Source organism: Formica exsecta, unplaced genomic scaffold, assembly GCF_003651465.1.
Source record: "Formica exsecta isolate Colony F162 unplaced genomic scaffold, ASM365146v1 scaffold191, whole genome shotgun sequence".
NCBI classification, from domain to species: domain Eukaryota; kingdom Metazoa; phylum Arthropoda; class Insecta; order Hymenoptera; family Formicidae; genus Formica; species Formica exsecta.
The window spans coordinates 1337276-1350451 of record NW_021849211.1 but is presented as its reverse complement, the minus strand read 5'-3'; the positions used below and the strand labels follow the sequence as shown (position 1 = coordinate 1350451).

Below are 13176 nucleotides of genomic sequence, written 5' to 3'. Positions count from 1 at the left end.
AGAGTGTTTTATCCGCGAAATCATGCGTAGGTATCACTGAATATAATTGGCCAAATCATGAATGACCGGTTCGTACAACGTGACGATTCTGACTTGAAGGAGGTTTGGAAATTGCTCCAAAGGAAAAATGCTCCCGCGCGGGGCATCGAACGCGCGCCAACAGATGTTCAATTGCGCCCGCCACCCCCGGGACTCGAAGGGACCGCAGGACCCCCGGTGTCAGCAGCGACAAGTGCAGCCGCGGTAGGCAAGCAGGGGGGACTTGGGGGAGACGACTTGGCGCGATGCAGCCACGCGAGTGGGCGGCGCGATATTCCCTCTCGCGCCTTCTCATGTACCCTTGCGCGTTTTTTTATAATATTCCCTCCGTCCGCTTTCCAAGGAGAGGAGCAATTTCGAAGGGCTTCGTTGCGGAGGAGGGGAAAAATCTTGGTCCTCTCGGCTCGAGACTCCTTGGCGGAAGAAAGCGGTCGTCGCGCGACTGATAGTCTTCGACGAGACGCGTTAACGAATAGTGTGAAAGCGTGAACCCCCTTATCAGTTACGGGAAGAGTAGTGTTATTTTCATTCGTTCGGTGTTTACGTTGTTTTTCGCGATTAATTGTTTGTCGCATGCGTACCACGAGAGAGAAGGAGCGGAAAAGACCGACGCGATAAGCGTGTCCGTGATCGGCGTGTACATGTTGATACGTTGATATCAAAGTAAGCTGCTTCTCTTTGACGTTATATTCTACAATTTTACTATCATCGATTCCTAGAAGAAAGTGAGGCTATCACACAATTGGAGATTTCTTTGTGGTCACAATAATTTAACAGAACATTGGATTAAAACGCTACTTATGAGAGAAGTCTAGCGTTTTTAGAACGATTATATTTTACGTTTTCTGATGAAAGAAAAACCAAAGATTTTGTATTGTGCTCTGTGTCTGCACCTCATTTTCTCCTGGTGATTAAATCGAATTTAGGATTAGGATTACTAAAAGTTAACTTTATAAAAATTGCAATTTCGAAAGACAGGAAAGATATTATTTTAACTCGTGCAATTGACCAAAAAACAATTGCAGTTGAGTAATCACTCCTTTTGGTTTTGCTTAAAGATCGGAAGTGTTTTTATAATAATATTATAGGCGTTAATCTGATGATAGCAGTGACTTTTCTTTATATAAATATTTGATATACAGTAAATTGTACGTAAGTACTCACGGTTTTATCTTTATAGAATTCGCCTGTAGATCTAGCCAAAATAGCTTTTACTTGTTTTTATACAGAATTGATTTTCATTTTATTTTTTTGAGCCCCATATCTCCGTGCTTGTATATATTCAATAGATTAATCATTTGCGTCACCCAATTAAAAAAATTACCTTATTGGTTTAATCAACGTGCATTTTTTTTGCTACAATTTATTTCTCATTTTTAATTCTAAATTACATATATTTTGATCAAAGATTATATCAATGCACGCGCATGATTAGTTATCAAGTTAAAATTTAAGTCGTGGCGCGTGGAAACCGTCACGTGATCACTTACGTTCGTCTGCTTCGCGGTAGCAAATGAACCTTTGATTAGGTATAAAAAGATTTTCCATAAGAAGAGAGTGCCAAAAAAATAATAAGGAAATGACACTCGTGACTTCATGCTCATTAACAAATACATAATTGCATAATCATCGCAAGCTCTCATTCGTATCATCATTATCGTTATCTGCCGATGTCTTTGCTGGGTTCCGTTATCTCACGTCTAACGAGAGCTCCCAATATGATAGAGCAAAGAGCACAGCGCGCTTCGCACTGGCTTTCCTAATCCGTCGTGCGTGTGTTACGTTACAAAATCCTCACTATAGTTTTGCAATTTAATCGGTTTACTGCAATTAAATATATGTATTGCTATGATTGACGGCAGGCTGCCGGCCGCGTCGAGCCCGGACCGACGACAACAAAGAAGAAGGAGGAGGAGGAGGAGAAGATGCACCTCGAAGATTATCACGGCGAGAGGAGCGAGGAGGACGACGCGCGACGTCCCATATCCGGCCTGGACCAGGACGACTTCATCGACGACAGTTCGCTTCCCGATATGGCGTCCTTAGTGTCCATGACCGGTATAGAAATTAACGACGCACAATCACATTGCTGGATGGCCTCGCAAGCGGACAACAGTACCCTTTTCTCCCCGTTGGATCCGCAAGACTATCTCGATTGGGACCAGGTGCCCATTGTCTTTCAGTATCCTAATACCGCGGGTGGATCACCTGGAAGCACCTGCAGCGAAGCAACTACGCCAACTTGGAGCGGCGCACTAACGACGACGGGTCATGGCGAGGATAAATCGGACTGTCAAAAGTTACCGTCAATGGGCTCGGCCTTCTCTTTTTCGCGCACCTTCTGCAACGCGATTTATCCGGAATACGGAACGGAATCGCATAGTGGTCATCAGGATTATCAAGAGGATTGCCAGGAGGACGTGGTGTCGTTGCTGATGAGCATGCAAAACGATATCGCCGCTCAAAATTATTGTTCTTCCTCCGTGCAGATGTCTTCCGTTGGCGATGAGTTTGACCTGAGTCTAATTAGAGGCGATCCGACGTCTTTGTTGAACGCCGTGGACTCGCCGTCGTCGTCGTCGGCGTCGTCAACGACCTGTCTGACGGGCGACGATCATCAAGAATCATTCCAGAACTTCGACCCGCCGTATTACGCAGTCGGGCACCTCGTTTCTTCGCAGCAACAGCCGTCCGCGCTGTCGACGATCAATTTTGCCGGCGATGTCGTCGGCGCAACAGACAGTTTCGGCAATCAAGTGATATTGCCGCGGAACGAGGGTCTGCTGTTTGGCAATCAGCGGGTCGCCGGGTCAAAAGTCGCGGGAAACGAGAAGAGTGATAAGTCGTACGGTAAGTACGCAGCATACTGTCTCTTCGTTTATTCCAAAGAGGAATTTATTCTTCTATTTAATTCGTCAGAGAATTTCCCCGGGTGTCTTATCGAATAAAAAAAATCTTTGGTATTAAAATAAAATCCGCCTACTTATACTTTCAATACTTTTAGGATCACAAAATAATAACCTAATATACTTCAAATATTTCTCAATAAACTCAAACACATACATTTCCAATATCAAGTGGCATTCCGTACGAGTATAATGTCAGATGCAGTTGTATTTACATTTGCGCGTACATCTCATGTTGTAGATTGTACGAAACCAGTGGAAGAGAACTTGCTCGTGTCGGCTTACCAATGCCACTGGATCGACTGCGGTTGTGCGTTCGCGGAGCAGGAAGGCCTGGTCCGGCACATCGAGAGGCGGCACGTGGAGTCGTCCTCGACGAACACGCACGGTCACGGCAGACGGATGCAGCGAATTGACCGAGATAAAGAGCGCGAAGGCAAAGAGGCAGGGGAAGGTTTTCCCGGCGCCGCGACGAGTCGCGAGGACGAATTCGCCTGTCTGTGGCAAGGATGTCCGCGCGCGCGACCCTTCAACGCGAGATACAAATTGCTCATTCACATGCGGGTACACACGCAAGAGAAGCCGAACAAATGTCCGGTCAGTGTCATCGTCATCATCTTGTTTGCTCCTTCAGTGACTTCAAGTCCGCGTAAATTTCAACATGATTCTTATATTGACGCGGATTTTCTGTAAAAACTTTCTGTACGCGGAAAAAAAATTATTATTATTTTATCGGTCGCTCTATCGATTTATGTAGGATCCATGTAAATTATCAAGTTTCTTGTTTTGCACGAATTATCTGCCAATGAAATGGCAATTTTTCTAAACTGTCAATTTTTGGTTTAGTTCGCCGGTTGTAAGAAGGCCTTCAGCCGTCTGGAGAACTTAAAAATTCATCAGAGATCGCATACAGGCGAGAGGCCTTATGCATGCCAACATAATGGCTGTTCGAAGGCATTTAGCAACAGCAGCGACCGGGCTAAGCATCAGAGGACACATTACGATAGAGTACGATTTCATTTTTATTTATCTTGTGTATATAAGAGTGATACGTATAATTTAAAGATTATCTCAAACATTTTTTTCTAGCAGCTTTTAACATAATACATATGTTTTACATTTTTATTAACTACACATTAATATTATAATTAATTTTATTATGGCTTAATAGAATTTTAGATTTATTTGATAAATTAGACCATTATGGCATATATATCTTGTTATTTGAAATATATTAGAATGTTATATCATCATCGATTCGACAATCTTTTTTTCGGCAAAAGCACAATTTTATGCATAAAAAATTAATAATGTCAATTTTTTTTCTAGAAACCATATGCTTGCCAGGTAAGCGGCTGCGGCAAGCGTTACACGGATCCGTCGAGCCTTAGGAAGCACCTGAAGAATCATACAGAGAATTCTAATACATTGTCCAGTTTGTTATCGGATAAAGTATCAACGACAACCAATACAACAGGACATACATTAAATTCGACGAATCCTTGCCGACAACGCCAAAACGCATGTATCTTTGATGTGGAAACGAATCATCCGTCGTATAAGCTGTCTAAAATCTATATTAAAGATGAAGACGCAAATAATGTTTGTCACCCGAATAGAATCTCCATAAACTTTGACAACAACCAGCAGGAGTACGTGCCGATCGAATCGGTTCGTCATCTTCTTATCAACGATATCAACAACGCGCAAAACGAAAATACAGGTAACGTATATATGTATTCAATCGATTAAATCTTTGGTAGAAATTATAAATTCTATCAAATTTTTTCCACGCGAAAGATCTATATGATTCACAACATTCGTCCAACAAAGTATTTAAAAGGGAGTGATTTCAATACTGTCACTTTATATATATAAAACGATCTAGTTTCTATTATTAATTGCAGTAACGTTTTTGTGGCATCTTTTAGATTCCACATGCTACCTGTGTACTGCGAATTAATAATCTATCCAATTATTAATAACAAGTGTTACGAGTATCCTTCCAAATTAAAATCAAAGATATTGTGTATTGCCGTGATGATTTTATATGTTTTGAATGCTTAGCATGGCTTATCCTATATGTGACAATATTTAATCAGTATCTTCGATATAAAAGATCTGGCCGAAATACGATAAGAAATATTCCATCTATTTAGTTTCACTGCTTATACATAGTTTTCTATTTTTAAGCGAAAAGCATCGAAGAAGATAGCATGACCTTTAACTTTTATTAGTAACATAGAACGTGTTATTGAAACGAGTTCTATTACAACAGTTTCTCTTAGAGAAAATATTATTTGTTAAGTAGATCAATTATGTGAAATTATTGTAAATTTAAATCAAGTTAAATTTTGTAGCAAGTAAGAGTCAATTTACTTAGAAAAATCTTGACCATTTAGCTATTCTCAATCTTCTCTATATAATGCTTTGGAAGAGAGAAAGAGAGAGAGAAGATATGACTAATTATTTTTCAAAACTCCATCTCGCTCTCGGAAAAGATACGGCGGCATTTTCCGCGAACATATTTAGCATGAGATGTTATCGTGTCTATATTGATCCTGTCTTTTCACATCTTTAAGTTGCGTGTAATTTTGATTAGACCGCGTATAAAAAGACACCCGCGCGGGTCATCAGCCATTAGATCGTGTATGCGTGCGACTCGCTCGTGCGCGCATTGGCTTTTTCTGTCGTGGCTCGCGCACTACAACGAGACGCCGATGACAGTGTCACGCTCGGTCGTCTATAGTTAATCTCAGAGGAGGTTCGCCGTGCTTTTATGCTTTTACCCCATACCGAGTCTTAAAATAATATTCTTTACTTTTTTGGGGGGGCCGCGCGGCGTACGCGCGTATGACGAACGCGCGAATGAGCAAGTAAGGGCATACGCGTGACAAAACAGATGACGCGTTGCCACGTGCCACGCACCCGTGCTATTTCCAAAAGAACCCTCGCGTAATTTCGTAAAGAGTGCGTAAAAACGCGCGTATAAGATCGAATGCGACAGTCAGAAAGAGAGAGAGAGAAAGAGAAAAAGAAAGTTGTTATTGGTATTGTTTCAGGATACTGTGCATCCGCAGAAGATGATATACCGGATTTTCACGATCTTGGCGCCGACATAGAACGGCAATTCCACGAGCTAAGCGCTCTCGATGATGCTATTTTCATCGACGGATGATTTCCCTCAGCGGGAGAATCCTTTTTCTCATGAAGGCGAAACAGGATAGATGCTTCAGTGAATGAGCGGTAAGAATACAAGTTTGACTTGTCGAAAAATCACCCTCGGCAAATTCAAATAATATTATTTAAATATGATTATTTAATACGAAATTATTTTCATTTAATATGATTTTATTTTTATTCAAAATTCGATATATTAATTATATTTTTATTCAATCAAGGAGTTGAAATTGTTATATATCATTATGAATATTATTATTTTAAAAAACGCCATATAAAATTTACAACTTTATTAATTGGTAATTGTTGATGTTGTATATTCATTAAAAAAAAAAATTGCTTTACAAGTTGTAATAGGAAATGAATCATTCACTCTTTCTAATCATTCACTGGCACATTCATCTTATCGTCACGATCTCATTGTCGGCGAATCGCGCTGTTTTTCCAAAGATTCGTTTATTTTCTTTTTTTTAGAATCATTTTTATACGTATTAGTCCGTTATATTTGACAAATCGTATATATTTTTGTACATAGATACTTATATGTATATTATAAATGAACAATACATCATTTATTTCAACCAAGCAATTATTTGTCCCCGCACCTTCAACGCGTAACTCGGTTTTATCCTTTCTCTCTAACTTTCCTTAATTTACGCTGCTGCAAAGATTCGGTTTCTCCTGCTCTGTCAAATTTTGACAGATCAGCTTGGAGAAGTTGTTTAGTGCCACGTCCTGATTTTCCTTTGAGTACACCTGTATATATGATTATAAGATATATTATTATTCCAAGTAATTGTATGAACAGAGGATTTAAAAAATTTTTATATAACATCTTTAAACCATTTGGGAAAATGGATAGTCTATTAATAATCAGCAGCAAATTTAATAATATTATATTGTAACATAACAATAATAAAAAAGATCTTAGCAATTACAAAAATATAATGCTATTAAATAAAAATATAATACTATTAAATATAATATTATAAAGAATGAGAGTTTTATAAAATGCTGAGTCAGAAAAAAGTGCAGCCAGCATATAATTTACAAAATTTTATTTAATTCTAATGCATTGAGATGTTGACTAATCTAAGATATGTCGATTATTTAGTTACAGATCATATGAAATGAGATAGGTTTAGCTCTTACCCCGTTGATTATTATCGTTGGTACGAATTTAAGCGGTGGTTGAAGATTGTGTGTTTTATCACCGTTCGCTACGAGCAAATCGTCCCCGAGCGGGCTCGCGATACAATCGTTAATCAATTTCCGCGTTACTTCGCTTAGGCCGATGTCTTGAGCACACTAAAAGTCGATCATCCAAATTTAATTTTCCTTAAATCAATTTTTATCATTACACATTATCTTAACAGTAAGAGACGTATTTATCACTGACAAAATTTCAACATCTAATATTTTTACGGCTTGTGACCGCGACGTGACTGAAAACATAACGAAACGTGTGTCATCGAGCTTTGAAGTATCAGCAATCGTTTGCGAAACTTGAAAGGAACTGCAACAACTTTCTCTGTTCACGTTTCACGTGCAGATTATCTGATCTTCTCTGGAAGAATATTTTTAAATAAAATTTTCCATAATAATTTAAACTCATCTGAAAAATATGAACGCTTTTTAAATATCTTTATATCTTTGGATATATATTGCACTATCATATTTATCTTTGAAAGTTAAAGATATCGCTAGATATTTTATCGTTATAGATATCATTCTTAATAATGTTTTTATATTTGATTTTTTTAAAGTAATATTTTAATTATATAACTATCAATAAAATATCTAACAATATTTCTTTTATTTCAATTTTAAACTCTAATAACTTTTTTTTATTATATAATATGTACGAGATCTCTTGAATATATAACATTTAAGTATATCAAAAGTACAGTTTGGTAAAATATACATGTACCATAACATGCTATCGCGCGAATTCGAAAGTATGCCAAAAGGTCGATGTCATTAGAGTTAAATGTCAGTTGGTTAATTCTTGCCCATCGGGACAAGTCCTACGGAGATTAATTACATGTTACTTCAGAGAAAAAGCACATTTGCTGCAATCTCAATGCCGCTTCAACTAACCATGTATTTTAACGGTTGGAAAATTATAGAAATAAGCTATACCTGCGGAACAGCGGTCGACGGGTTCTGAGCGGACATTGCACAACCGACCAGTTTGACCATCAGTTGCTGTTGTTCCTCGGCTTCCTCAGAGGTCTGTATAGCGTAAATCGCGCACGCCTGGGCCTTATTCCCACGACACTCGGCGGGTCCATGTTGACACAAGAACTGCCATGGACCGGTTTCGCTGTCGCGCGCGTGCTAGGTATATACGTCATTAATTTGCATTAATGTGCTTGCCGTGAAAACACTCTCAACATTCTCATCGACGTATACAAGACCGAAGACTATAGTCAACGGTCAGACTATAGCAAGGTCATCGTTTCGCATTTTCAAGGGTATTTGCGTGACTCAAAGCGGATTCATCCTTTGTAATAATTTCTTGAAGAGCCTTGCGCGATTAAATTAGTAATACACGAATGCAATAAAAAGGTATATAAAAGAAGAAAAAATAAAAAGCAAAAAAGCAAAAAATAATTTTATAAAATTCAATCCGAAACTACATTTTTAAAGTATTTTTAGTAAGAAAATTGCTGTGATGCTAATAAATATATGTTGGGGAGTGTTAGATTTATTATCAAAAGCTGGATATAAAGAATGAATAAAAATAGATTAGTAAATATGAAGATCATATATAAGTGGAAGCTTTATGAAATAAAAAACAAGATATGTACGAAGTTTCTTCACTTTTAGATTACGAGCATGTTCACTTGATATTAGAGATTAAAATTATTATCGTATATATTACTTCATATGATCATGTGATAAAAATCTAGCGCGAGACACGATCAAAATTACTTACCATAGCTTTACCATAAGGAATAAATGTGACGTGGAGATGATTTTTCAATTCCGGGTACGACGGTACGAGTTGATTTACGATCCATCGCATGCTATCGCTGCATAACGATTCATAGTAAACGTCCACGCTCACGTTGCCCTTGTCCGATTTGTCATCGACCAATTGTGCATCGGACTTAAACAAATTTATAAAATAAGTATATGCTGCCCAAAAATTTGCTAAATATTGAACGCTTTTGCATGTTAATTCTTTCCTATGTCTTTTATAAAAAAAAAAAATCGACGAATTAAAAAGAATTGATAGACTATTAATTGGCAACTCCGAATGGGAACAATTTTGTAAAGAAAAAACTGTTTAATTAAATTATTCAAATTGTGTGAAAAAATATTAAATAAAAATTTACGAAAATAAATTATGAATGTAATGCCAACAATGTTGAAGTGATAAGTATAAGAATATCATTATATAGTATTATATTTTCTTGTATAATAAAAATACATTTTTTGAAAATCTATACAAGAGCCATAATAATCCGAATGTTCGAGCGCGGAGAGATTCCAAGAATTTGTAAATCCGGTAAACGACGTTTTAATTTTTATTTATTGTTCAGATCATCATTAATTTGCAAATGTAGGAAATATTTAATGAAAAGGAATATATTTCCCGAAATTCAAAATTAGCCATACTTACCAGACTATGACAAACAAATGTAACAAAGACGGCGGCCGCTAGCCAGACGCGAGAATCGAAAAAGTAGTATCGCATGGTTGTGTCGCTAACGAATGAACTGAAGAAGGCGTTTTAAACCTGCTGTGAATTGACGAACGAATACGGGAGAGGGAGATACGAAAAGCGACGTGAGATACGGTGGGGGATCAGAAAGAGAGAGTGAAATAAGACAATCAATAACGGTTAATCTCGAGGCTAATTCTCGATATATTATATATATAGTCGAGGATATTCAGCAATTATTATTTATCCAGAGACTCTGGATTTATGGTGATCATAGCTGCCGAATGTCCAGTATTTGGTGCAAGTATAGATACAGCATATAGGCAACGTCTCCAGTCGTTGAAGCAATGTACATACATGTACATATAGTGATCAATCTGATGCGGCCTCATCGCATGTGCGTTGCTTCATTATCATCTGTATATGTACTGCGTGATAAATCGACGCAACATCCGTTTTTTGTCACTCGTATGTAGCTGACCACATATTATAAAACTTTCGTTGCTTTTAAAACATAGTTTCTCTTTTCTAGTAAAATACTTAGGATAATTATAAAATAAGTTTCTTAATATAGAAAATCTATTTAACTATAAAAGATATAAAAATGGATAAATCGTATGGACTTATCTCATTTTTGCATTGCAAAATTGAATTTTTCAATTTTGGAATTTTTGCACTATGCTCATTGGTTTAATGTTTATTGATCCCTGTTTCTGTGACTTAGGAGGTGCATAGATTCATATTTTTTGAAAATATCATGTAAAAAAGCTTTTTGCATAATTATATTTTTCTTCTATTTATATCATTTCAACGAAACAAAACTGTTTTAAATATTTTGCAAACTTACAACAGAGAGAGATATTTGAGCATCTCGTTTTAATTTGCTCTATGTTAGGCAAATAAATTTTAGTTTTTATTTTTTTAAAAATATATAATTTGCGTGCTTAAGAGAAGGAAAATTTTCTCGATAATTTTTCAAATATTGAAAAATATATACAATTACATATGATTCAATAAAACTATTGTAAACAATTATAAGATATATTTGTAATACAGAATAAATTAACAATTTGGGCTATGGATATTTAAAGTTGGATAAAGTTATAAATAAATAAGTGATTAACCTGCTATAATGAATAATATAGTAAACAATTATTTATCTTCATCTGAATTATATATATATATATTTTTGATAAATTTATCAAATTATATTAAGAAATTATAAAGGGATCCTTTGGAGTTCATTTTCTTAATATATAAAATCTATTTAACTATAAAAGATATAAAAATGGATAAATCATATGGACTTATCTCATTTTTGCATTGCAAAATTGAATTTTTCAATTTTGGAATTTTTGCACTATGCTCATTGGTTTAATGTTTATTGATCCCTGTTTCTGTGACTTAGGAGGTGCATAGATTCATATTTTTTGAAAATATCATGTAAAAAAGCTTTTTGCATAATTATATTTTTCTTCTATTTATATCATTTCAACGAAACAAAACTGTTTTAAATATTTTGCAAACTTACAACAGAGAGAGATATTTGAGCATCTCGTTTTAATTTGCTCTATGTTAGGCAAATAAATTTTAGTTTTTATTTTTTTAAAAATATATAATTTGCGTGCTTAAGAGAAGGAAAATTTTCTCGATAATTTTTCAAATATTGAAAAATATATACAATTACATATGATTCAATAAAACTATTGTAAACAATTATAAGATATATTTGTAATACAGAATAAATTAACAATTTGGGCTATGGATATTTAAAGTTGGATAAAGTTATAAATAAATAAGTGATTAACCTGCTATAATGAATAATATAGTAAACAATTATTTATCTTCATCTGAATTATATATATATATATTTTTGATAAATTTATCAAATTATATTAAGAAATTATAAAGGGATCCTATGGAGTTCATTTTTTTTTTATGACATGCAATATATTTGATGTATGATAGATTAACACATAAAAGACTAATTTGGTCAAAGAAATTGTTTACTTTTTTTTCTATTTTATAGAACTATATGAGGAAGAAGCAAACCAACTTTTTGATAAATCTAATGACCAAAGACTCATGTGTTATGGATTTACACCTTGATGAAACTTCAATTCTGGTTGTACTTGCTTCAATTCCTGATACAGATCGGTGGCACGCTTTTTGAAGGTCGCGGCTAGCTCGGGATTTTTTTGCGCGCCTTCTCCTCGCGAATGCATTTGTGACAGGTTCGCACAGGCGTACGGATTACCAAACTCGCAGCTCTTCAATGATAGCTTGTAAGCCTCTTTATAGTTCTTGTCAATGATGCCCTCAAGACCACCCAAGTAAATACCCGATAAATAAAAACATGCTTTGTCCGAATTGTACATCTCACAGGCCTTCTTCAGTTGTTTGACACCTGTATGGATCTGTGTAGCCCTATCCTTTTCTCCAACTTCATTCTTAGATGTTCCCAAAACACCGGCATGTAGACATCCGTACTCGTCATTGAGCTCGCAACCTTTTGACATGTATTTGTATGCCGTCGGTATGTCCCGCTTGCAACCTTTACCTGTATTAAACAAGGGAAATGTTATACAGGGTGTTTAGAAAGTAACTATACACCTATTTCAAATATAAAAAAAAGAAACATTTATCAAACAATATGCAAATTAGTCTTTCTTCATCAGAGACATATCAGGAGAATCGAAGAAAGTTTTTAATAACAAGAATAGACGAGTTAAAGATAGTTAAGGCTTGTTTGCATGCTCGTGGAGGTCGCTCACATCTTTCGTGAAAAAAGAATAATTTGCTAATAATATTTAATAAATGCTTTTTTTTAATATTTGAAATAGATGTACAATTACTTTCCGAACATCCTGTATCATATAGGATGTATATAGGATCCGGTCACTCACCGATTGCTTTGAAATCACCGAATTTTGCGCAGCTTCTAGCATAATTGTATTGGTCGCAAGTCGTCTTGTATATTGCAGCGGCCTTCTCCGTCTCTCCCTTCACCGCTTCGTAATAATCACCTAATAGGTGGCAGACTATTCACAGAGTAAAATGCTGTTTTGACATCGAGATTAGGCTCAGCTCGAAATGCATCTTCACACTCACCCTCCGGTTTTTTCTCGCTATAACAACCGAATTGATACTCTATATGAAGGTTCTTCAAGTATTCCTTTACATCCTCTTCGTTTCTTAAATCGTACGCCATCGTTTCATAAACAATCCTACGAGGTCTTATTTTTTAAATTACATCTGTAAACCTATACAGCAACAGCACATCGACCACACTACTACTATCATTACCACACAAAAGTCATTCATTAATATATCAAGAATGGAAACTTTCCCTTTCTAAAACAAAATCGACAGAGTTGC

At 36.0% G+C, this 13176-nt stretch overlaps 2 protein-coding genes and 1 pseudogene across 4 annotated transcripts in view; 2 read left to right on the top strand and 1 right to left on the bottom strand.

Moving 5' to 3' along the window:
* The window catches only part of LOC115233938 (zinc finger protein 16-like), a 21235-nt gene extending 14928 nt beyond the window's left edge, over positions 1–6307 (top strand). Inside the window, exon 7 of one of the 2 annotated variants that reach the window (XM_029804595.1) lies at positions 6173–6307. The gene's annotated coding sequence lies outside the window, so the exon portion shown is untranslated. The remainder of the gene's footprint in view (positions 1–6172) is intronic. The other variant, XM_029804594.1, reaches the window with a different exon arrangement.
* Positions 21–6190, top strand: LOC115233937 (zinc finger protein 16-like). 2 transcript variants are annotated; one of them, XM_029804592.1, is made up of 6 exons: positions 21–243; positions 1902–2889; positions 3187–3542; positions 3792–3953; positions 4275–4668; positions 6008–6190. In XM_029804592.1, the coding sequence occupies exons 1-6, from the start codon at positions 58–60 to the stop codon at positions 6121–6123; spliced, it is 2202 nt and encodes a 733-aa protein (XP_029660452.1). In that variant the 5' UTR covers positions 21–57; the 3' UTR covers positions 6124–6190. The 2 variants fall into 2 exon arrangements, with proteins under 2 accessions (XP_029660452.1, XP_029660453.1); XM_029804593.1 differs by lacking the exon at positions 21–243 and adding an exon at positions 264–702.
* A 255-nt stretch (positions 6308–6562) lies between the features above and the next one.
* Positions 6563–13120, bottom strand: LOC115233941 (annotated as a pseudogene).
* Between the last annotated feature and the right edge of the window lie 56 nt (positions 13121–13176).